The sequence below is a fragment of the Erythrolamprus reginae genome, chromosome 8 (genome assembly GCF_031021105.1).
Source record: "Erythrolamprus reginae isolate rEryReg1 chromosome 8, rEryReg1.hap1, whole genome shotgun sequence".
NCBI classification, from domain to species: Eukaryota; Metazoa; Chordata; class Lepidosauria; order Squamata; family Dipsadidae; genus Erythrolamprus; species Erythrolamprus reginae.
Genome location: NC_091957.1, coordinates 4,338,501 through 4,363,879, shown reverse-complemented (window position 1 = coordinate 4,363,879; position 25,379 = coordinate 4,338,501). Strand labels below are relative to the sequence as shown.

General features: G+C 44.4%; 1 protein-coding gene across 2 annotated transcripts in view; it reads left to right on the top strand.

The window, feature by feature from the left end:
• Positions 1 to 24,288, top strand: part of MAPKAP1 (MAPK associated protein 1) — a 125,459-nt gene extending 101,171 nt beyond the window's left edge. For both annotated transcript variants that reach the window (XM_070758692.1, XM_070758691.1), the window contains exons 8-10: positions 9,233 to 9,370; positions 22,272 to 22,369; positions 23,492 to 24,288. In XM_070758692.1, coding sequence (XP_070614793.1) covers positions 9,233 to 9,370; positions 22,272 to 22,369; positions 23,492 to 23,617 — 362 coding nt within the window. In that variant the 3' untranslated portion in view covers positions 23,618 to 24,288. The remainder of the gene's footprint in view (positions 1 to 9,232; positions 9,371 to 22,271; positions 22,370 to 23,491) is intronic.
• Positions 24,289 to 25,379: the final 1,091 nt, after the last annotated feature.

Below are 25,379 nucleotides of genomic sequence, written 5' to 3'. Positions count from 1 at the left end.
CATACTGTCCTAAGTGGGAGGAAATGGGTGATAGGAATGATGAGAAAAAAACTAGCTTCAGATGGTGTCCCCTTGTTCTCGTGTTCACTTTCCTATTAAAAACACTTCCCTCCTGAACCTTATTTAACCCTTTAACAATATTTAAATGTCTCAATCATGTCCCCCCTTTTCCTTCTGTCCTCCAGACTCTACAGATGGAGTTCATGAAGTCTTTCCTGATAGGTTTTATGCTTCAGGCCTTCCACCATTCTTGTAGCCCCTCTTTGGACCCATTCGATTTGATCCATATCTCTTTGTGGGTGAGGTCTCCAGAACTGAACACAGTATTCCAAATGGGGTCTCCCCAGCGCTCTATACAGCAGGATCACAATCTCCCCCTTCCTGCTTGTTATACCTCTAGCTATGCAACCAAGCATTCTATTCTATTCTATTCTATGATTTGATTGCTTATTTGACCCCTATGACAATCATTAAGTGTTGCATCTCATGATTCTTGACGTATATTTTCTTTTATGTACACTGAGAGTTTATGCACCAAAGACAAATTCCTTGTGTGTCCAATCATACTTGGCCAATAAAGAATTCTATTCTATTCCATTCTATTCCATTCTATTATCTGATTAATGGCAATCATTAAGTATTGCATCTCATGATTCTTGACAAATGTGTCTTTTTCTTTTATGTACGGTGAGAGTTTATGCACCAAAGACAAATTCCTTGTGTGTCCCATCACACTTGGCCAATAAAGAATTATATTCTATTTCGGTGATTTTTTCTTTTTTTGCTTCTGCGTTTCCACGGAAGCAAAAATAAATAAATAACCGAAATCTCCCACGCGCATGTGTGTCCCCCTCATGAGATTTTGCTTCTGCGCATTCGCAGAACGCCTTGGGGCATGCGCACGCAAGACAATTGAAGCTGCATGCACAGTGCAATGGTAGCAAAAGCAGGAGCGCCCCGGTTCCCATCTTGCAACCCACACACACACACACAGCACCAAAACCTGATCTCGGAAAGGATGCACCATCAGGCCCAAACAGGTGCGCCCGCGATGGGCTGATAAGGTCCGTAATAGATGGGAGCAACGCACCTCCGACGGCTTGCCGATAAAAATAATGGAAAGTTTCAAGTGGTTTTTCCGGCGATAAAAGGCGAGGCGGGATGGGAAGAGGGGGCCGACGGGCTCCCACCAAGACACTGTCCCCGTCGCCCCCCCCCAACCCGTCCAGCCTCGGCCTGCTTTTGTGTGTGCGCGTCACTACGGGGAGAGCCTGCGTTGCAAAAGATTGATGCCACGAGAAATGACCTTGGCATGGAGTAGCACTTGGTGATGTATGTATGAGCATCTCCCGGCTAAATGGGCCCAGGTTTCCACCGCTAATATACATGGAATCTCAGAACCACACTCTGGATGGCAATAAATCAACAGCCACTTTGGGTGTCATTTCTGGTTTATATTCTACTATTGTTCTATCACTTTAATTCATGTCACTATCATCTGTTCATCTGGAACAGTTTTATATAATTTTCCACTGGAGCTACCTGACAAACCCGATCAAATTAACACGGGCGCATTAAACGGGGCTGACTCCCGCCGCGAAGGCGCCTTTTGAGAAGGAGACGGAAAATGAAATGTGTATTTTGGTTCTCTCTTCTTTTTTTTTCCCCCTTTTTCTCCCTCCTCCTTTTTTCTTTTTGGTTTGGTTTCTCAAGACCGAAAGGAAGGAACAAAATCCCAGCCTGTGTAATTTGTACTTGTTTATTGTAAATCTTATAACTGGAAAGGAAGGATCTGGTTGGTTTGCAGGATAAAGAGACGAGGGTGTCTTCAGTTGTTTTCTATTTTTATTTTTTTAATCGGCCTTAATTTGGGTTGCTTTTGGATTTTTTTTTTTTAAAAATAACCTATATAAAATTTATTTATTTTATTTATTTATTGTATTTATATGTCGCTCACTGTAAATGGACTGAAGACTAAAAACAAATAAGGAGAAATGAATTTCAATCTTTTTTCATCTCCCTCTTAGTAGTGCATATTTACTAATCCCAATTTTTTAGATTTATTCCAAACCCAATTAACATTCAGTCCAATTAACCATGATCATCATCCTAAAATAAAATACAGGAAATAGATGGACCATGAGGTCTTTTTCTGCCGTCAATCTTCTGTGTACCTATCAATTATCAATTCATATCTACATTTCTTACTTTATGTTTAATACCTCTAAATTTTCTGTATTATCAATCAATTAACAATTATGGGGGAACTGAAACATCTCCCCCTTGCCCATGTTGTTTTGGTGTTAGATTGATTGTGTGCTTGCTTTTTTTAATGTTCTGGGGTTGTTTTTTATGAATTTTTTAGCTTAAAATTGTAATTGGATTGGTGGGTATTGGATTTGTTATTATGTATTGTTTTTACCATTGTTGTGAGCCGCCCCAAGTTTGCGGAGAGGGGCGGCATATAAATCCAATAAATCTAATCTAATCTAATCTATTAACTCCTATCAGCATTAACAGTCGTTTTTTTAGTAAAACTTTATTTACACAAACATTTAAAAATATTGGGTGCTTGGTGACCCTCCTGATTTATCCTTCCATGATATAATGGAATCTAATGTCTAATGTTAAAGACTAAAAAAGAAAGAATTTCAAAGCCTGAAACTGCTGCTGGTCATTTCTTTCTTTCTTTCTTTCTTTCTTTCTTTCTTTCTTTCTTTCTTTCTTTCCTTCCTTCCTTTTTTTCTTTCTTTGTTCTTTCTTTCTTTCTTTCTTTCTTTTTTGCAAGAAAGAGATGTAGATTTTGAGCTACTCACGAAGGAAAATTGGCAATAAAAGAGGCCCTTTTTTCTCTCTCTCTCTCTCTCTAATAAAGGATCCGATGCTCTCCTGTTATTTTCACACACTCCTGGCCTGCTTTGGGGCTCTTGACGTGATGGGTAATTGGAAGACGGTCCTCGGTGAGGGAGGGCGACCTCCCCCAGTGACAAATTGTGCGGTTTGATTAATTGAAATGTGCTTCTATGGTGGCGGAGTCTATAGCAGACTCGGCTGGAGTGGTCAAATTCCAAATGAGAGTTACGCTACATTTGGCACCTGCAGGAGCGAAGGTTAACACAACACGGGTGTAAGATCCCCCTCCTTCTCTCCTTCCTTCCAATGTCAACCCAGCTCTCGGACAATGGCACAAACAAGCGGTGCAACCCAAAAGAGGAAGGCGTGTAGCGCAGGGGTCCTGGGTGGTCTCCGAGCTTGGTTTTTTCTTGCAGACATTTGGCTACCCAACTAGGAGGAGGAAGAAGAAGAAAAGAGGAGGAGAAAAGGAGAGGGGGGAAAAAAGTGGAGTCCTTGTTGCACTCCAAGCTTCATTGATGTTTTGTAGACATTTCACTACCCAACTAGGTAACATAATCAGGGATGGAAAGGAGAGGGGGTTGCAGAGAGGAGGAGGAGGAAGAAGTAGAAGTGGAGGAGGAGGAGAGAAAAAAATTGGACTCCTTGCAGCGCTCTGAGCTTCGTTGACTTTCTATAGACATTTCATTACCCAACTAATTCCTTGTGCGTCCAATCACACTTGGCCAATAAAATTCTATTCTATTCTATTCTAACTCGGTAACATCATCTGTGTTAGAAGGGAGAGGGGGTTGCAGAGAGGAGGGGGAGGAGGAAGAAGTAGAAGAGGAGAGGGAGGAGGAGGAAGAAAGGAGGAGAGGAGGGAAAAAATTGGAGTCATTGGTGCTCTTTGAGCTTCATTGACTTCTTCTAGCCATTTCATTACCCAACTAGGTAATATCATCAGTATTAGAAGGGAGAAAGGAGGAGGAAGATGAAGAAGGGGAAGAGGAGAAGGAGAGGAGGAGAAGGTGAAGAAGAAGAAAAAGAAGAGGAGGGGGAGGAAGGGGAGGGGGAGGAGAAGAAGGGAGGAGGGCGAGGAGGAGAGGAGAAAAAAATTGGAGTAATTAGTGTTTTCTAAGCTTTGTTGACTTATTGCAGACATTTCATTACCCAACTAGGCAACATCATCAGTGTTGGAAGGGAGAGAGGAGGAGGAGGAAGAAGATAAATTTGGGGTCCTTAGTGCTCTTTCTTGCAGAAAAAAAGTTCCATTAGCAAATTCATGACATCATCAGTGTTAGAAGAGAGGTGGATTTGCAGAGAGAGAAGGAAGAGGAAGAGAACTGTGAGGTCCTTCGAGCTCTCAAATATTTCGTTACCCAATGTTCTGTCTGGGTGCCCCCAGACTTCAACACCAACTGGAAAAAGCAGCCAGACACGCTGGTAAAAGCAAAAGCACTTTATAGTTTGAAAAATAAACACAGAAAAAAACCTGTTCTTCCCAACAGGCAGGCTATGAGACTTCACAGCAGAGTCCTGATGGCCAGACAATACAGCAGACTTCTTGCTGGCACACCCACCACTGTAGAGAATAAGACCCACACCTTTCCCCCCCAAGGTTTCAGTATTCAAAGTCACAAACCAGAATTCCAAGACGCCAAAGATCACAGCCAGGTCCCAGGACTCCCAAAGATAATACTCCACAAGCCAGGAACGGTGGGTCTGCCTTTTCAGCCTTTCCAGAGAACACCACACCCAAACCCAGCTGTTGCCTCTTTAGTGCTGAAAGTACCTGGCTAATTGTCCCCTTCGTTGTGTTGCTCTTCTCTGCCGGAGATCGATTATTGCTTGTGCATTTTCATCTAAAGAATCCAGGCTGCTTGCTGGGGAGAGCTCCCTCTCGGGGGACTCTGGCTGTCCTCCCTCTCCCTCAGCCTGAGATTCCTCCTCCCCGTCTGCCTGAACCTCCTGTTCCTCATCCTCCCCCTCTGAGCAGGAAGCCGGCAGAGGATCAGCCGTTCCCTGAGGGGCCTCAGACGGAATCACAACACCCAACTAGGTATCAACATCAGTGTTAGAAGAGGGATCATTATTATTATTATTATTATCATCATCATCATTATTATTATTATAGAAGGGAAAAGGAGTTTGCAGAGAGGAGGAGAACTCTGGGATTTCACCCCTGGATTTGCTGCTGTTTTTCATCTATTGCCGTTTATGGACAATTGAACAGATGTTCAACCCCGCAGCTGTTTGATTGAAAACATTTCATTTATCTGTTTGGATCACTTTTCTCTGCGGATGCCCAGCGAAAGGCTAACAAAAACAAGCAAATAGAACACAAACATTCCCTAACGAACGAGTCGCCTCTTCCTTCGGACGAGCATCTAATCCACCCCAATATCCATTCCCAATTTTGAATTTTATTTTTTTTTTTTAAAAACAGCCAGCTTTCCTCTAGCCACAAAAAATGAGCTTCGGCTCAAGACAACAAAGAAGTGGAGAATTTCCGCAAAGTATTAGATGCGTCTGATGCAGGGGAAATAAACCCTCCTATTCTGACAATGTTGGTTTTGCAATATTGTTGGAGGCAGTTGCCATCCGTTTGGCAAAATGAATTTGTTATTGCAAAATAACTTGTCCATGTGTATGAATCGGTATGAATGACTAGTACATGTGTTGCTGAACGGTTTTAAGTTTTAATTAGGGTTTTAGAAATTAATTTGTTTTTTCTTTTTTTTAAAAAAAAATAGGTTTTTATTTATGAAACACAGACATAAACAGTAAGACAAACAAAACACTAAAACAAAAAAGATTTGGACAGTTTTGTGACGTGCCTTCGTTACAATTCTAATAGTGCTTCTTTTCTATTACACAGAACATACTTACATCATATAGATAAAATCTAGGCAATGGCCTTAATTAGGTATATCTATTATTTTATTTATTTATTTTATTTATTAGATTTGTATGCCGCCCCTCTCCGAAGACTCTATTATGTCCCTTTTATGTCCGAAAACTCTGATCTTTATTCCCCAAATTTCCTATCACTTATTAACCCTCTTGTTCTGCAGTTTAATGTTTCCAAAGGTGAAATAATGCACTTGGGGAAAAGGAATCCTCAATCTGAGTATTGCATTGGCAGTTCTGTGTTAGCAAAAACTTCAGAAGAGAAGGATTTAGGGGTAGTGATTTCTGACAGTCTCAAAATGGGTGAGCAGTGTGGTCGGGCGGTAGGAAAAGCAAGTAGGATGCTTGGCTGCATAGCTAGAGGTATAACAAGCAGGAAGAGGGAGATTGTGATCCCCTTATATAGAGCGCTGGTGAGACCACATTTGGAGTACTGTGTTCAGTTCTGGAGACCTCACCTACAAAAAGATATTGACAAAATTGAAGGGGTCCAAAGACGGGCTACAAGAATGGTGGAAGGTCTTAAGCATAAAACGTATCAGGAAAGACTGAATGAACTCAATCTGTATAGTCTGGAGGACAGAAGGGAAAGGGGGGACATGATCGAAACATTTAAATATGTCAAAGGGTTAAATAAGGTTCAGGAGGGAAGTGTTTTTAATAGGAAAATGAACACAAGAACAAGGGGACACAATCTGAAGTTAGTTGGGGGAAAGATCAGAAGCCACGTGAGAAAATATTTTATTGAAAGAGTAGTAGATGCTTGGAACAAACTTCCAGCAGACGTGGTTGGTAAATCCACAGTAACTGAATTTAAACAGGCCTGGGATAAACATAGATCCATCCTAGGATAAAATACAGGAAATAGCATAAGGGCAGACTAGATGGACCCTGAGGTCTTTTTCTGCCGTCAATCTTCTATGTTTCTATATTCTTTTTTTCCCCTAGCCATTCATAAAATTTATCCCAACAGTTGGTAAATTCTTCCTCTATTATGTCCCTTTGATGTCCAGAAACTCTGATCTTTATTCCCCAAATTTCCTATCACTTATTAACTCTCTTGTTCTTTTTTTCTCTCTAACCCTTCTTCCTAGCCATTCATAAAATTTATCCCAACAGTTGGTAAATACTTCCTCATTTTTGTTTTTTTATTTTCTTAGTTAAGCTGTCCGTTTCTGCACACACAATTACTTTTTCAATCGTGTCTTCTTCAGTGGGTATATTTTAATTTTTTCCAATATTGTGCCGTCGTTATCCTCGCTGTTGTTGTAATGTGCAGAATTAGGTACAATTGTTTTCCCTTGGCTTCTTTTTATTGTTATTGTTACTTGTAATTTACACTGTTGTTAGCCGCCCTGAGCCCTCCGGGATTGGGCGGCATAGAAGTCAAATAAAATAAATAAATGAATAAAATTGCAAATGACCAAAAAAAAAAAAAAAAGCAAGACAAAAAAATATCTCCGGCAACATTTTGACTCCAAACAAAGGAATCGCCTTCTCCATCCCTTGCTTTTTAAATACTCTTGGATTCCTTTTGCCTATTTCTCAGGCTGACCTTGACCTATAACTCATGACCTAAAAATGTAATTACTTTTAAGTCTTTTCCCGCACGGCTGCCACGATGAAAAAGTGGAGGGAGAGAGAGAACGAGAGAGAGAGAGGTCTGGTCAACAGAGAAGCCTTGTAATTGTAACTTAAGCAATGAGACGCAGCCCCTCGGTGCCTTAGCAAGGTTGTGGCTGTGGAGGGGAGGGGTTGCGTTGGAGAGAAGGGGAGGGGAGGGTCCCAACCTTAATAGGATCTGTAATAAATAGCACAGCCTCTTGGGGAGTAAATTGACTTCTCGGGTTGCTCTTTGGGGAGGTCGGGATAGTAGAATGATGGTTTAAACCAAGCCTTCATCCTTTCTTTCTTTCTTTCTTTCTTTCCTTCTTTCTTTTCCGTCTTGCGCCTCCTCTCCTCCTCCTCCTCTTCTTTGTCTTCTTTTCTTCTTTCTCCTTCTTCCTCTTCCCCTTCTTCTGCCTCTTGCTCCTCCTCTTTCTTCTCTTCATCATCTCTTCTTCCTTTCCATTTCTACTCCTCCTCCGTCCTTCTGTTCTTCCTCTTTCTTCTCTTCACCACCTATTCCTCCTCCTCCTTCTTCTTTTCTTCCTTTTTCCTCTTCCCCTTTTTCTTTCTCTTGCTCCTCTTTCTTCTCTTCATCATCTCATCATCTTCCTCTTCTTTCCCTTTGTCCTTCCTCTTCCTCTTCCTTGTCTTCTTTGCCACATATTCCTCCTCCTCCTCCTCTTCTACTACTACTTCTTCTTCTCTTCCTTCTCCTTTTTCCTCTTCCCCTTCTTTCTCTTGCTCCTCTTTCTCTTCTTCATCTCTTCTTCCTCTTTGTCCTTCCTCTTCCTCTTGTTCTTCCTCTTCCTTGTCTTCTTTGCCACCTATTCCTCCTCCTCCTCTTCTTCTACTACTACTTCTTCTCTTCCTCCTCCTCCTTTTTCCTCTTCCCCTTCTTTCTCTTGCTCCTCTTTCTTCTCTTCTTCATCTCTTCTTCCTCTTTGTCCTCCCTCTTCCTCCTTTTCTTCCTTGTTTTCTTCTCCACCTATTCCTCCTCCTCTTCTCCTCCTCTTCCTCTCCTCCTCCTCTATCTTTTATCCTTTCTCCTCTCCCAGCATAAATACACATATAGTACTCATTAACATCCCTATACTATTAATGGTGTGATATGTTTGCCACACTCCAAAGCAGTGTTTCCCAACCTTGGCCACTTGAAGATACAGTGGTACCTCGTGATACGAACCCCCCGTGATACGAACATTTCGAGATACGAACCGAAACGTGGCCTCCAGGAAGGACGTCTTTGTGACGTCAAAGCTCCGCCCATGGAATTCCCTATTGGGATTCCCCACCTCCGTTTCAGCCTTCAGATCGGCCGAAAACGCCACTGTCGATCTCAAAAACGGTGCTCTGACGGGCGGCGGCGCCCGGCTGAACCTTCTGAAACAGCCGGGCGCTTCTCGGCAGCCTCCCGAACCCGAACTTTTGCCGAACTTCCAGGTTCGGCATTCGGGAGAACACCGAGAAGCCCCCCGGCTGTTTCAGAAGGTGACAGCCGGGTAGCAGCACTTCTCGGCGGCCACCCGAACCAGCGGAGCGCCATTTTGCAATTTTTTCCCCCCCTTGCACGCATTAATCGCTTTTACATTGTTTCCTATGGTTTCATGTTACAAACTTTTCGCCTTACGAACCTCCTTCCGGAACCAATTAGGTTCGTAAGATGAGGTATTACTGTACTATTTGGACTTCAACTCCCAGAATTCCACAGCCAGCGAATGTTGGCTGTGGAATTCTGGGAGTTGAAGTCCAGATATCTTCAAGTGGCCAAGGTTGGGAAACACTGCTGCAAAGAACGGGGATGGGCCATGCCGTGTGCTTCTTCCGTGTATTAGTGTGCCCTTCCCCTTCCTCCCTTGACTGACATTCTCTGGGTCTACAGGTATTTCCGGTGACAAGGTGGAGATCGACCCTGTGACCAACCAGAAAGCCAGCACCAAGTTCTGGATTAAGCAGAAGCCAATCTCCATCGACTCGGAGCTGCTGTGCACCTGCGACCTTGCGGAAGAGAAGAGCCCAAGTAAGCCGCCTTATCTTGTCTTTCTGGTGCCCTTAACTAGGGCAGGGGTGGGCAAAGTTGGCTCTTCTAGGCCTTGTGGACTTCAACTCCCAGAATTCCCGGGCCAATCATGCTAGCTCAAGAATTCTGGGAGTTGAAGTCCACATGTCTCATTCTCATATCACTTCTTCTATCCCTTCCCTGATATTTACTACTACACGTTTTTATTCTCCTTAACTTTCAATTTGTATTGGACTAAATAAAAATAAAAATAAATAAATGTCATAGAAGAGCCAACTTTGTCTACCCCTGGGTCTAGGGCAGTGGTTCTCAACCTGGGGGTCTGGACCCCTCTGGGGGTCGAACGACCGTTTCACAGGGGTCAGCTAAGACCATGGGGAAGGATAAAATGGTGTTAGGAACTAAAGCTTCTATTCTGGCGCCTTGGAACATATTTTTACAATCAGGCGTTTACAGTAAGGGTGTCTCTCTAACCTTCCTGCTAATCAGCTTAAAGCTCTGTTGGGAGAATTGGCACTAAACTTATGGTTGGGGGTCACCACAACATGAGGAACTGTATCAAGGGGTCGCGGCATTAGAAAGGTTGAGAACCACTGGTCTAGGGGGTTCCCTCGAGTCTTTCCTCTCAGGGACCAAATCTCCCTTATACCACCCGAACCTCGCTTGTCGGAGTCTTGATAAGAGCTCGCTGGGATGTAAACCAGCCTCCCCAACTGACCTCCGGATTGGTGAATTGGGCCCCAGAATTCCCAGCCATGGCTGGAAAGTTGATGGATACGCTTCGGATGGGGAGGGGAAAGAGGGGGAAGGGGAGAAGAAGGAGGAACAAGAGGAGGAGGAGGAAGAAGAAGAAAAAGGAATTATTCTGTAAAACTTAAAGAAGTTCTGTAAAGTATAAAATGATGCAAATAAGAGGAGAGAGAAGAAGAAGAGGAGGAGGAGGAGGAAGAAGAAGAAGAAGAAGAAGAAGTAGTTCTGTAAAATATAAAATACTGCAAATAGGAGCAGGAGGAAGAAGAAGGAGAAGAAATTATTCTGTAAAACTTAAAGAAGTTCTGTAAAGTATAAAATGATGCAAATAAGAGGAGAGAGAAGAAGAGGAGGAGGAGGAGGAGGAGGAAGAAGAAGAAGAAGAAGAAGAAGAAGTAGTAGTAGTTCTGTAAAATATAAAATACTGCAAATAGGAGGAGGAGGAAGAAGAAGGAGAAGAAATTATTCTGTAAAACATAAAGAAGTTCTGTAAAATATGAAGAAGTTCTGTAAAATATAAAATGATGCAAATAAGAGGAGGAGAGAAGAAGAAGAGGAGGAGGAGAACGAAGAGGAAGAAGAGGAGGAGGAGGAGAAATTATTCTGTAAAACATAAAGAAGTTCTGTAAAATATAAAATGATGCAAATAGGAGGAGAGAAGAAGAAGAGGAGGAGGAGAAAGAAGAGGAAGAAGAGGAGGAGGAGAAGAAGAAGAAAAAGAATAAATTCTGTAAAATATAAAATGCCGCAAATAAGAGAAGGAGAAAGGAAGAGAAGGAGGAGAAGAAAGAAGAAGAGGAGGAGGAGGGGGAGAAGAAGAATAACAAGAAGGAGAAAAAGAAGAAGAACAAAAGGGTTCAAACAAAAAGTCTCAAACTTGAACCCCGTGGATCTTTTCTTTCCCTTCCATAAGTTGCTTTTGAACTTGGACGGAGGGAAGGGATGTTCCTGTTTTTTGAGGCTGATGAAGGAATGACTCTTTCTCTCTCTCTCTTTCTCTCTCTCTTTTCATCGGCCCGCCTGGCGATCTTATCAGCCAAGTGATCGATGTTAGCCTCAGAGTTTACATCAAAAATTATTCCCGGGGTCTTCCTTTCAAAATGAATTATGGCAGAAGGAGGTGAGGCCGAGGAGAGATAAAGGCTTCTGGAGTTCTTGCAATATATTTCGTTCCCCCGGTTTTATCTCTTGTAACACCATCGTCGTCCTCCCGTCTTCTTCTCCCCCCCCCCCCCACCGCAGGCAGCCCAAAAGTGTCACAAACAGATGGCCGTGTGTCCTTCTACCCTCCACCGAGACACACCTTTTGCTCTTTTGTTAACAATACAGTAAAAAAAGTCAAATATTAATGGCCATAAGTACCCCTAAGCTCACCAAAACGTCAATTATTTAATAACGATTTAAAAATTAATCAATACGATCATATCCTCGTGTATACCAATCGTGACATTATGAAATTAGGGCGTTTCAATCCCTAAATCGGACCATTTGTGGGAACGTTACGATTCTAAACTGCTAGCATGCTTAACCCCGCCCTCCCATTCTCTGCCTGCTCTCCTGCTCCAGAATCGGTTTGAATGATGGCCAAAAGCAATTGCGGACGACCAAAGAGGCTTTGTTAAAACTCTCTGGTATCCCTCTCTGGTATCTATTCGAATCTCTGCACCCTTCTTCTCTCTTTTTTTAAAGATAAACTTCATTAAACAATTAAAATAAACCAATATAACCAACATGTTTCACATTAGTTCAGATTTCTAGGCTTACATTTCAGCAGTTTTATTGTTCTTTCTTCTTTATATATTTTATATCAGTTACTTAATATATTTGTATATACTTAATATACATACAATGTATGTATGTATACAATGGTACCTCTACTTACGAACTTAATTCATTCCCTGACCAGGTTCTTAAGTCGAAAAGTTTGTATGAAGAAGCAATTTTTCACATAGGAATCATTGTAAAAGCAAATAATGCATGCGATTGCGGAAACCACAGGAAGGGTAGAGGCCTTGTTTCCTCCCAGGAGATTCCTAGAAAGGCCCCACAGAGGCTTCTCCCTGCCTTTTCCGGGCCCGTTTCCTCCCAGGAGATTCCTAGAAAGGCCCCACAGAGGCTTCTCCCTGCCTTTTCCGGGCCCGTTTCCTCCCAGGAGATTCCTAGAGAGGCCCTACGGAGGCTTCTCCCCACCTTTTCCGGGCCCGTTTCCTCCCAGGAGATTCCTAGAAAGGCCCCATGGAGGCTTCTGCCCACCTTTTCCGGCCCTGTTTCCTCCCTGGAGATTCCTGGAGAGGCCCCACGGAGGCTTCTCCCCTCCTTTTCCGGCCCTATTTCCTCCCAGGAGATTCCTAGAGAGGCCCCACGGAGGATTCTCCCCTCCTTTTCCGGCCCTGTTTCCTCCCAGGAGATTCCTAGAGAGGCCCCACGGAGGCTTCTCCCTGCCTTTTCCGGTTACAGTTTCGGAGGCTCGGGTTTGTAAGTGGAAAATGGTTCTTGAGAAGAGGCAAAAAAATCTTGAACACCTGGTTCTTATGTAGAAAAGTTTGTAAGTAGAGGCGTTCTTAGGTAGAGGTCCCACTGTACTATACTGATTACATAGTTGTCTTGTCACTTAAGCCCAGACTGAATTTATACTTGGTTAGAAAGTAAAAAAGAAAGGAAGAGGGAAAAGAAAGGAAAGGAGGGCGTCTTTTAAATCAGCCTCTGCTTCGACTGATCGTGGCGTGGGGTGTATGTGGAGCCTCTCGTTGTTAAGAAGATTTAAGCCCTTCATAAAATCTGCTGCCATTTTTATAGCCCCCAGAAAGAAGCCCTGCGCCTCAATTAAGAACACATAATCTAAAGTCTTAAGGAAGCCACATAACAAGCTTAATGTGATTATATCCCTGGGCAAAGCATAATTTAAAGGAAAATCTGATTCTCTTAATATCTTGTTATCGTTACCGGCTGGGATGAGAACCAGTTCCAAACAACGCTGTCCACCCTAGAACAGTTCCGTGGACGGGACCAGCCCAGCGTCCGTCCAAAAGGGTTTGAGCGCCAACACCATTAGCATCATCTCAAAATGGGTGAACCGTGCAGTCAGGCAATAAGGAAAGCGAGTAGAATGCTTGGCTGCATAGCTGGAGGTATAACAAGCAGGAAGAGGGAGATTGGGATCCCGCTGTATAGAGAGCGCTGGTGAGACCCCGTTTGGAATTCTGTGCCCAGTTCTGGAGACCTCACCTAAGAAAAGAGATGGATCAAGTCGAACAGGTCCAAAGACGGCTACAAGAATGGTGGAAGGTCTTAAGCATAAAACGTATCAGGAAAGACTTCATGAACTCAATCTATATAGTCTGGAGGACAGAAGGAAAAGGGGGGACAAGATCTGAACATTTCAATATGTTAAAGGGTTAAATAAGGTTCAGGAAGGAAGTGTTTTCAATAGGAAAGTGAACACAAGAACAAGGGGGCACAATCTGAGCTTAGTTGGGGGAAAGATCAGAAGCCACGTGAGAAAATATTGTTTTGCCGACAGAGTAGTAGATGCTTGGAACCAACTTCCAGCAAACATGGTTTTGTCAATCCACAGTAACTGAATTTAAACATGCCTGGGATAAACATATATCCATCCTAAGATAAAACACAGGATATAGTATAAGGGCAGACTAGATGGACCAGGGGGTCCTTTTCTGCCGTCAATCTTCTATGTTTCTATAATATGTAAATAGATTTATTGCTCTTGAGTTAAAATAATATATAGAAAATATGCCCCCATTTTGGTGGAGGGGTATGAATGTTGTTTGGTGGTGGGCACTTTTGAACATTGATCACATTCTTATGTGTTGTGTGAATGTTTAATTGATACATTGTTATAATAATAATAATAATAATAATAATAATAATAATAATAATAATAATAATGTATTAGATTTGTATGCCGCCCCTCTCCAAAGACTCGGGGCAGCTCACAACAATGATAAAAACAATATTATAGTAACACAAATCTAATATTAAAAGAAATAACTAAAACCCTATCATATTAAAACCAAACATCACATACATACCAAACGTAAATTATAAGGAGCCTGGGGGAAAGATGTCTCAAATCCCCCATGCCTGGCAGTATAGGTGGGTCTTGAGTAGTTTACGAAAGACAAGGAGGGTGGGAGCAGTTCTAATCTCCGGGGGGGAGTTGATTCCAGAGGGCCGGGGCCGCCACAGAGAAGGCTCTTCCCCTGGGGCCCACCAGACGACATTGTTTAGTCGACGGGACCCGAAGAAGGCCAACTCTGTGGGACCTTATCGGTCGCTGGGATTCGTGCAGATTTTATTACAAAAATCTATTAAAAATTTTTAAAAAATTAAAAAAACATTATTGGTTGGGCTGGGAACCAGTCGCAAACAACGCTGTTGACCCTAGAACAGTTCTGTGGATGGAACCAGCCCAGCCTCAGTCCAAAAGGGTTTGAGCGCCGACCCCCATTAGCCTCATTCATCTTCTTGGCTTAAACATTCAAACAAAGCCACTTGGAAAAAAGTCTTGTTTTCTTTGATGGACGTCACCCGCCCTTGCCCTGCCAAGCAGCCTGTTTCTGATCAAAGCCCAGCCCGTCCTCAGAACGTGACATTCCCATCCAAACATAAAGGGAGTTTATGTTATGACATCATGTCAGGCTTCTCTCTAGATCAGCTCTTTCCCCCGTCGTCCCCGCGTCTGCCCGCCAGATGTGAGGACGTTGCAACATCTGGTGGGCTCGCTGACCTTCGCGCGGGGCATCGGGAAGGTGCCCTCGGAGGTGGAGAGCTGGGCTCTGCTTCGTGGGAAGGTGCTTGAAGGGTGTAAGAGGAAGGAGGAAGGAAGGAAGAGGAGGAGGAGGAATGGGAAGAAAAGGAGGAGGGGAGAGGAAGAAGAGGATAACGGAGGAAGTAAAGAAGGAGGTAGAATATGAGGAAAGGAAAAAAAGGTGGAGGAGGAGGAGGAAAAAGAAGGAGGGAAGAGGAAAACAGGAAGAAAACAGGAGAAAGGAGAGGAGGAAGAGTACGAGGAAAGGAAAAAAGGTAGAGGAAGAAAAGGAGGGGGAGAAGGAAAAAGAAGGATGGAAGAGGAAAACTGAGGAAGAAAACAGGAAGAGGAAGGTAGAGAGGGAGAACCTCTTTCTTTTTCCTCCTCTTCCTCCTCCTCCTCTTCATATTCATCCTCTTTATGTTCCTCCTCTCCCTCCTCCTTCTCTTCCTCCTTTTCCTGCTTGTTTCTTTCCTACGTTTTCCCCCTCCGTCCTCCTTTTTGCTCCGTTTTGCTCCTCTTCCTCCTTCTCTTAATCTTCTTCCTCCATCTTTTCCCCCTTTCTCCTCCTCCTCCTGTTTCCTTCCTACGTTTTCCTCCTCCTTTTTCTTCCTCCTCCTCCTCTTCATCTTCTTCCTCCTCCTCCTCCCACCACCTCCCTTTTCCTCCTCCTCCTCCTCCTCCTCCAGTCTGGGGGCTCGGGGCGGGGGAGGCGAAGGTTTCCTCTCCATTCCCCTTCCATTGTTTTGCCGGGGCTTAACAGGATGTTAACCTGGTAATAGGCACGGGCCTTTCCCATTATGAGCCTTGCTATTGAGCGTTCTGCATGGCTAGTTAAAGAGGAGAGCCAGAAGATTAATGAAAGCTGCCTGAAAGCCAGAGGATGACAGAGCAGCCCCCCCCCCCAAAGAAGGCATATTAGCCCCCCCTACACACACACACATAAACACACACACACTGTTCCTCTATCTCTTAACCTTTGAACCCCCCTTTGCTTCAAGAGCTGCCATTCGTCCTGGGAAAGAAGGGGGGGGGAACCCTACACAAACAGAGAGAGAGAGAACAAGAGAGAGAGAAAGAGAGAGAGAGAACGAGACAGGGAGAGAACAAGAGAGAAAGAACGAGAAAGAGAGAGAGACAGAACGAGAGAGACAGAGAGAGAACAAGAGAGAGAGGAGGAGAGAAAACAAGAGAGAGAGAACAAGAGAGCGAGAGAATGAGAGAGACAACAGAGGGCAAGAGAGAGACAGGGAGAGAACGAGAGAGAGAATGAGAGAGAGAGGGAGAGCACAAGAGAGAGCGAAAGAGACAGAAGAAGAGAGAGAACGAGAGAGAGACAAAGAGAACAAGAGAGAGACAGGGAGAGAACGAGAGAGAGAGAACAAGAGAGAGAGAACGAGTCTTCGGAGAGGGGCGGCATACAAATCCAATAAATAAATAAAGAGAGAGAACAAGAGAGAGAGAATGAAAGAGAGAACAAGAGAGAGAGAGAATGAGAGAGAGGACGAGAGGGAGAACGAGAGAAGGAGAGGGAGAGAGAGAGAATGAGAGAACAAGAGAGGGAACGAATGAACGAACGAACGAGAACTTTCTCCAGCATAGTTCAGTCTGGGGTGGTGGGGTTTTTTTGGTAGCCTCGCCAAAGTCCCTGATGTGGTTTGTTTGTGTCTGGGGTTGATAACACAGGGGTTACCTCTGAGTCAGTTTGCAGCCCCCACCCTCATTGCAAAGCAGGTTGGAGGCAGCTTACATCATTAGAAAGGACGTCCTTCATTGAAGATCACCAACCAGGTTACGACGAGAGGCCTCTTCTCCCCACTATTGCCAGCGAGGGTGTAATCCCTCTCCCCAATTGGCACGGCCTGGGTTTCAGAAGGAAATGCGGGTTTCCCTATTATTTCCTTTATTACAGTGATTTATATCCTGCCGTTTCTCCGGCAAAATAAATAAAACAAAAACTGCTTTCCAGTTAGCCGGGTTCCCTCTTACAAAATCTATAAACAGATGGCCTTGACCTTGGCAAACCAGGTTAACAGTCTGGAGGAGAAAAAGGGTGTGGGGAGGTGTGAGCGGTTCTCAACCAATTCTGGTCATATCAGATTCTACAAAACGGGCTACAAAAATGGTGGAAGGTCTTCAGCATCAAACTTATCAGGAAAGACTCCATGAACTCAATCTGTACAGTCTGGAGGACAGAAGGGAAAGGGGGGACATGATTGAAACATTTCAATATGTTCAAGGGTTCAATAAGGTCCAGGAGGGAAGTGTTTTTAATAGGAAAGTGAACACAAGAACAAGGGGACACAATCTGAAGTTAGTTGGGGGAAAGATCAGAAGCCACGTGAAAAAATATTATTTGACTGAAAGAGTCGTAGATGCTTGGAACAAACTTCCAGCAGACGCAGTTGGTAAATCCGCAGGAACTGAATGTAAACATGCCTGGGATAAACATAGATCCATCCTAAAATAAAATACAGAAAATGGTATAGGGGCAGACTAGATGGACCAGGAGGTCTTTTTCTGCCGTCAATCTTCTATGTTTCTTCTATTATTATTATTATTATTATTATTATTATTATTATTATTATTATTATTATTATTTATTAGATTTGTATACCGTCCCTCTCCGAAGACTTCAAGCGGCTCACAACAGCAAAGCACAGTACAAATCCAATGATTAAAACGGTTAAAACCCTTAATATAAAAACAGTCATAAATCCCAAACAAACCATACACAAAACGGAACGGCCAGGGAGAATCAATTTCCCCATGCCTAGCGGCAGGAGGTGGGTTTTTAGGAGATTGTGAAAGGCAAGGAGGTTGGGGGCAGTCCTGATCTATGGTGGGAGTTGATTCCAGAGGGCCGGGGCCGCCACAGAGAAGGCTCTTCCCCTGGGTCCCACCAGACAACATTGTTTTGTCGACAGGACCCGGAGAAGGCCAACTCTGTGGGACCTAATCGGTCACTGGGATTCGTGCGGCAGAAGGCAGTCCCGGCCCTCTGGAATCAGCTCGCTGCAGAGATTCATACTGCCCCCACCCTCTTTGCTTTCTGTAAATAAATAAGGAGGAACAACATGAGGGACTGTATTGAAGAGTTGCAGCCGTAGGAAGGTTGAGAACTGCAGGTATAGAGTTTTCTGCTTGAGCTGGGTTGGTCTAGTAGATCTCTAAGACCCCTGCCAGCTCTATCCTTCTGTTGTTATTCAAATCCCTTCCAAAGTCTTAACGCCCGTCCAAAGACCCTCTACTTTCCCGTCCAAGGCAGGTTTCCTCGGTCCTCTTCGTTCCCATCCCTTTTCTTCGCTCGCGCCCGCCCCCCCTCCCCTCCGCCCATTTAATTACGCTGCCCAATTAAAACCTCCTTGCCATGTTCGGATTTTTCTCGGACTTGAGTGGGTCTGACATTTACAAGGCTCGGCTCTCAAGGAGACAATGGCGTGATTGATGAGGTGCAGACGACGAAGCTCTCGCCCAGAGAAGAAGGAAGAACCCGTTGCAACGGTGGGAAGGATGCGGGAGTATAATTTGGTTTATTTATTATCTCTTCCAGCACGTGAGAGGGATTCTGGGGGGCTTATGGACAGACGCAGCTTGTGAACGGACAATATCAGTAGCGGGGTTTTTGGTGGAGCAGGGCTTGGCCCCTGTCGTATTTTCGAAGCCTCTAACGTCACAAAAAGAAATCTCTTTAAGGATTTCCGAAAAATAAACATTCCTTGGATCTTTAACTCAAACTCAACCCAGACAAGACGGAGTGGCTGTGGGTCTTGCCTCCCAAGGACAATTCCATCTGTCCGTCCATTACCCTGGAGGGAGAATCATTGACCCCCTCAGAGAGGGTCCGCAACTTGGGCGTCCTCCTCGATCCACAGCTCACATTAGAGAAACATCTTTCAGCTGTGGCGAGGCGGACGTTCGCCCAGGTTCGCCTGGTGCACCAGTTGCGACCCTATTTGGACCAGGAGTCACTGCTCACAGTCACTCATGCCCTCATCACCTCGAGGCTCGACTACTGTAACGCTCTCTACATGGGGCTACCTTTGAAGAGTGTTCGGAAACTTCAGATCATGCAGAATGCAGCTGCGAGAGCAGTCATGGGCTTTCCCAAATATGCCCATGTTACACCAACACTCCGCAGTCTGCATTGGTTGCCGATCAGTTTACGGTCACAATTCAAAGTGTTGGTTATGACCTATAAAACCCCTCATGGCACCGGACCATATTATCTCAGGGACCACCTTCTGCCACACGAATCCCAGCGACCAGTTAGGTCCCACAGAGTTGGCCTTCTCCAGGTCCCGTCAACTAAACAATGCCGCTTGGTGGGACCCAGGGGAAGAGCCTTCTCTGTGGCGGCCCCGGCCCTCTGGAACCAACTCCCTCCAGAGATTAGAATTGCCCCCACCCTCCTTGCCTTTCGTAAGCTATTTAAAACCCACCTCTGCCGTCAGGCATGGGGGAGCTGAGATACTCTTTCCCCCTAGGCCTTTACAATTTTATGCATGGTATGTCTGTATGTATGTTTGGTTTTTATATTAATGGGTTTTTAATCGTTTTTACTATTGGATTATTTTGTATACTGTTTTATTATTGTTGTTAGCCGCCCTGAGTCTCTGGAGAGGGGCAGCATACAAATCCAATAAATAATAATAAAATAATAATCTTGAAGTGGAGTAGAATGCAAGAGGTTGTAGGTTTGCACACCCACCCAAAAGAAACTTACACCACTGAGAGATTGAATGACACACAGCCTTAAATTGGAAGGGTTAAATAAGTCAACGTCTTTCAGGGCAAATTGGGTGCTTTGGGGTGGAGCTCCATTTTCGCTACCCCACTGCATTAGAATATAAGAACCTAAGAAGAGCCCTACTGAATCAGGCCAAAACCCATCGAGTCCAGCATTCTGTGTCACACAGTGGCCCCCCAGTTGTCCATGGGGACCTTGAGCAGAAAGAGAAGGCAAGACCCTCCTGGTTTTCAATTTCTCCTTGTTATAATGCACTTGGTTAAAAGGAATCCTCAATCTGAGTATTGTATTGACAGTTCTGTGTTAGCAAAAACTTCAGAAGAGAAGGTTTTGGGGGTAGTGATTCCCGACAGTCTCCAAATGGGTGAACAGTGTGGATAAACGAGTAGAATGCTTGGCTGCATAGCTAGAAGTATAACAAGCAGGAAGAGGAATTGTTGTGCTCCTGCTGTATAGAGCGTTGGTGAGACCCCATTTAGAATAATACTGTGTCCAGTTCTGGAGACCTCACCTACAAAAAGGTATGGATCAAATTGAAGAGGTCCAAAGACGGGCTACAAAAATGGTGGAAGTTCTTAAGCATCAAACTTATCAGGAAAGACTTCATGAACTCCATCTGTATAGTCTGGAGGACAGAAGGGAAAGGGGGGACATGATCGAAACATTTAAATATGTTAAAGGGTTAAATAAGGTCCAGGAGGGAAGTGTTTTTAATAGGAAAGTGAACACGAGAACAAAGGGGCACAATCTGAGGTTAGTCGGGGGAAAGATCAGAAGCAATGTGAGAAAATATTATTTGACTGAAAGAGTCGTAGATGCTTGGAACCAACTTCCAGCAGACGTGGTTGGTAAATCCACGGGGACTGAATTTAAACATGTCTAAGATAAAATACAGGCGTAAGGTACATACATAAGGTAAATACAGGTACAAGGGCAGACTAGACGGAGCAGGAGGTCTTTTTGTGCCGTCCATCTTGCGTGTAAACCAGCCGCCACGAAGCCCAGCTTCTCGATGTGTCAGAGGACCACACATCCAGCTAAGCAGGGATGTGTCGCGCATGATGGGTTGAACCCACGGCCTCCTGTTAACTCTCTGGGCCTGAGAAACGTTATTGACACCTCCGATTTGGGCAACGGCCTGCGAAAAGAGCTGACTCCTTTCAAAAAAGGGGACACAATCTGAAGTTAGTTGGGGGAAAGATCAAAAGCAACATGGGAAAATATTATTTTACTGAAAGAGTAGTAGATCCTTGGAACAAACTTCCAGCAGACATGGTAGATAAATCCACAGTAACTGAATTTAAACGTGCCTGGGATAAACATAGATCCATCATAAGATAAAATACAGGAAATAGTATAAGGGCAGACTAGATGGACCATTAGGTCTTTTTCTGCCGTCAGACTTCTATGTTTCTATGTTTTAAAAAAAGCTAAAAACGTGGATTTGAAATAAAGTTCCTCGGGTTCTGCTTCTGTCAGCCGTGAAAGACTCCAAGGGGGAATTTTGAAGATAAATCACCGAGGTTTTTTCCGTAGCCCTGAAAGAGGGTCAGCTGTCAAAAAAAGCCAGACCTGTTAACAACCTGCCCCGGAACGGAAGGATGGGTCGGAGGCTGGGATTGAACCCTTGTAAGTCGAGGACCGCCTGGCACTCGTGCTAACAAGCCACTTCAGCAAAATTTGAATTTGGACCAGGGGGCTTAGCTTTTTCATCCTCCTCTCTTGGTCCATGCTGCTTAGTGCTCCATGACTGTTGTCTCTGGATTTCATCCGTCTTCGGGAAAACAGGTTAAAATGCCTCTGTACGACACAAAAACACAGTATACAACCGATTGCTAACCTCACTGTTTTTCTTCCTTGTCTCTTCCTCCTCCTCTTGCTTTATTTCTCCACCTCCTTTCCCACCCCTTCTCCTTCCCGTCCTTCCCCTCTTCCTTTTCTTCCTTCTCCTCCCTCTTCCTCCTCCTTTTCCTCCTTATCCTTCTCTTCCTCCTCCTCCTTCGCTTCTCTTCCTTTTCTTCCTCCTCCTCCACTTTTTCCTCCTTCTCCTCCTTTTCTTTCTCCTCCTCCTTTCTTCCTCCCCCACTCCTTCCCTTCCTTCTTCTCTTCCTCCTTTTCTTCCTTCTCCTCCTCTTCCGTCTCCTTCTTTTCCTTCTCCTTTTCCTCCTCCCTCCTCCTTCCCTTCTCCTTTTCTTCCTCCTCCTCCACTTTTTCCTCCTTCTCCTCCTCCTCCTTTCTTCCTCACCCACCCCTTCTCCTTCCCCTCCTTCCTTTCCTCCTTTTCTTCCTTCTCCTCCTCCGTCTCCTTCTCTTCCTCCTCCTTTCCTCCTCCTTCCCTATTCCTTTTCTTCCTCCTCCTTCTCCTCCCCTTTTTCTTCCTCCTTTTTTCTTCCTCCCCCACCCTTTCTCCTCCTTCTCCTTCCCCTCCTCCTTTTCTTCCTTCTTCTCCTCTTCCTCCTCCTTTTCCTCCTCCTCCTTTCCTCCTTCCCTTCTTTTCTTTCTCCTCCTTCTCCCCTTTTTCCTCCTCCTTTCCTCCTCCTTCCCTTCTCTTCCTCCTCCTTTCCTCCTCCTTCCCTTCTCCTCTTCTTCCTCCTCCTCCTCTTTGCTTTCTCCTCCTTCCTAATCCCTGGCAGGTCATGCAATATTTAAGCTCACCTATCTCAGCAACCACGATTACAAGCATCTCTACTTTGAGTCCGACTCTGCCACCGTCAACGAGATCGTGCTGAAGGTGAGGATGAGGGGGGCAACCTTGGGGGGGGGCATGGGGTGCCATGCTTTCCGTCCCTTTGACCCAGCCCTTTTCAGATGGCTGGACCCACAGGGCAGAAGTTAGGGGGTCCTCGCAGGGGGGGCCAGCCTAGATTCCCAGCCTCCACCCTGTCAAAAGATTGAACGGAATGCACCGCTATTATCTTTTGGGCAATTTTAATTTAGTTTTATTCAATTTGTAAGAGTGACAACTATAATGTGCCGTTTTTCAGTCCTTAATTCCTCCTTTTTCTTTTTCTCTTTCCCTTTTCTCTCTCCTCCTCTCTCCCATCCCTCTCTCCCTCCTTTTCTTTCTCTTCCTTTTTCATGCCTCGTTTTCTTTCTTCTTGTTCCTCTCTCTCGTCTTCTTTCCTCCTTTCTTCCTCTTTGCCTTCCTTCCTTCTTTCTTTTTCTATTTCTTTTTCTCTCTTTCTCTCTTTCCTTTCTTCCTTTCTCTATCTTTCACTTTCTTCATTCCTTCTTGTTCCCTTTCCTTTCTTTCTCCTTCTTTCTCTACCTCATTCCTTCCTCCTTCTCTTCTTTCTTTTTCTTTCTTTTTTGTCTCGCTTTCATTTTCTTTCTTTCCTTCCTTTCTTCCTTTCTCTTTTTTTTCTTGCCTTGCTTCCTTTCTTCCTTCTTGTTCCTCTCTCTCATTTCCCTCCTTTCTCCCTCTTTGACTTCCTTCCTTCCACTTTCTTTCCAACTGCCTCCTCCCTCCCTCCTCCCCTTCTTTCTCTTTCTCTCTTCCTTCCTTCCTTCTTGTTCTCTTTCCTTCCTATTTCCCCTCTTTCATCTTCCTTTCTCCTTTGCCTTTCTTCCTTCCTCTTTCTTTCTCTCTACCTCCTTCTTTCCTCCCTCCTTTCTCTTTTTCTTTCTTTTTCTCTCGCTTTCATTCTCTCTCTCTGCTTTCTTTCCTTTCTTCCTTTCTCTTTCTTTCTCTCTACCTTCTTCTTTCCTCCCTCCCTTCTTTCTCTTTTTCTTCCTTTTTCTCTCACTTTTATTCTCTCTCTGTCTCTCTCTCTGCTTTCTTTCTTTCCTTCTTTCTTCCTTTCTTATCTTTCTCTCTCTCCCTCCCTCCCTCCCTCCCACCTGCTCCTTTCAGATGAACTACATCCTGGAATCCCGGGCCAGCACAGCCCGAGCGGATTACCTGACCCAGAAGCAAAGGAAATTGAGTCGCCGGACCAGTTTCAGCTTCCAAAAGGAGAAGAAAACGGGGCAGCAATAAAGGCCAGGCTGGCCTGGAGCCTGAACTGAAGAGACCCTGTCCCCTCCTGGGGGGGCTGAGCAAGGGATGCCCTCAGTTGCCTGGGACTTGAAGAGGCTGTTGTGGTGGCTGCCCATCGCACCAACCGCAGTGGGGGAAAGTTCTTTTTAGAGATCGGCATGAGTACGGCCAACGCCGTTGGCCATGCGTGTTGTCCTTGGATGGAAACCAAGAGCCATATCAACCCGAAAGGAGAGCAGGATTGCTTTCCAAGGCCTCCGGGAAGGGGCCCCCGTCTAGGTGTGACGTCACAATTGAATTTCTCTCTTTTTTCTCTCTCTCTCTTTTTCTTTTCGTTTTTGGTTTTTTTCCCCCTCCTTTTTCTAGAACTCTTTCTTCTCTAGAGTCGGTGGGGAGAAAACTGCCGCAGGTTGGCTAGGCACTCGACAAAGAGCCCAGAGGTCGGGGTGGGGAGACCTCGACCTGTATCGGGCCCTCTTCCTCTCCTTCTCCGACACAAACACACAAGTACACACTCACCCCTAGGGTCATTGCTGGTGGCGAAGCGATCCAATTTCTTTTAGGGGAAGGAGCGGAGGAGGGAGGGGAACCCTCCAACACCAAGCCAACTTGTAGTACAAATGTTACTCCCCCCTTTTTACTACTAATAAATTCCTTATACTCTTTCTCAAGGTCGATGGCAAGGTTTGGTTCTTCGAGGGGACGTTGGCTTCTCTGTACGGATCAGGCCCGATGGTTCAGAGTTGGGGTGGGGGGAAGTTGGGAGGGAGTAGGACAGAATAGAAGTTAGGTATAGAATGGAAAATAGAAAAGGGAAAAGAAAAATAGAAAAGAGGGGGGAAAGTTGGAATGGAATGGAATAGAAATTAGGAATAGAATGGAGAAGGAAGAGAGAGGGAAGAAAAGAGAAAACACGGAATGGAAGAGAAGAGAAGACAAAATATGGAATGGAATAGAGAAGAGGAGAAAATATGGAATGGAATAGAGAAGAGGAGAAAATATGGAATGGAATAGAGAAGAGGAGAAAATATGGAATGGAATAGAATAAGGGAAGCGAAGGGAAGGGAAGATAAGGAATGGAATAAGAATAGAATAGAGTGGAATATAGAATAAGGGAAGCAAATGGAAGAGATGGAATGGAATAAGAATAGAATAAGGGGAGCAAAGAGAAGATATGGAATAAGAATAGAATAGGAATAGAATAGAATAAGGGAAGAGGAGGGAAGGGAAGATACGGAATTAGAATAGGATAGAATAGAGAATAGAATAGAAGAAGGGAAGGGAAGATATGGAATTAGAAGAGTAGAGAATAGAATAGAATAGAAGGAGGGAAGAGAAGGGAAAGGAAGATATGGGATTAGCATAGAATAGAGAATAGAATAGAAGAAGGGAAGGGAGGATGTGGAATTAGAATAAAATAGAGAATAGAATAGAATAAGGGCAGAGAAGGGAAGGGAAGTTATGGAATTCGAATAAGATAGAATAGAGAATACAATAGAATAGAAGGAGGGAAGAGCAGGGAAAGGAATATATGGAATTAGAATAGAATAGAATAAATAGAATAAGGGAAGAGAAGATAATGGAATGGAATAAGAATAGAATAGAATAAGGGAAGAGAAAATAATGGAATGGAATTAATTTATTCAGCTTTTCACCCAATTCAGAGAGTTTTGGGACCAGGGACGGAAAACACAATCAGCCAACTCAAAACTAACAACAACAACAAAAACATGCCATTATCTACACTGGACCATTCCTAAGA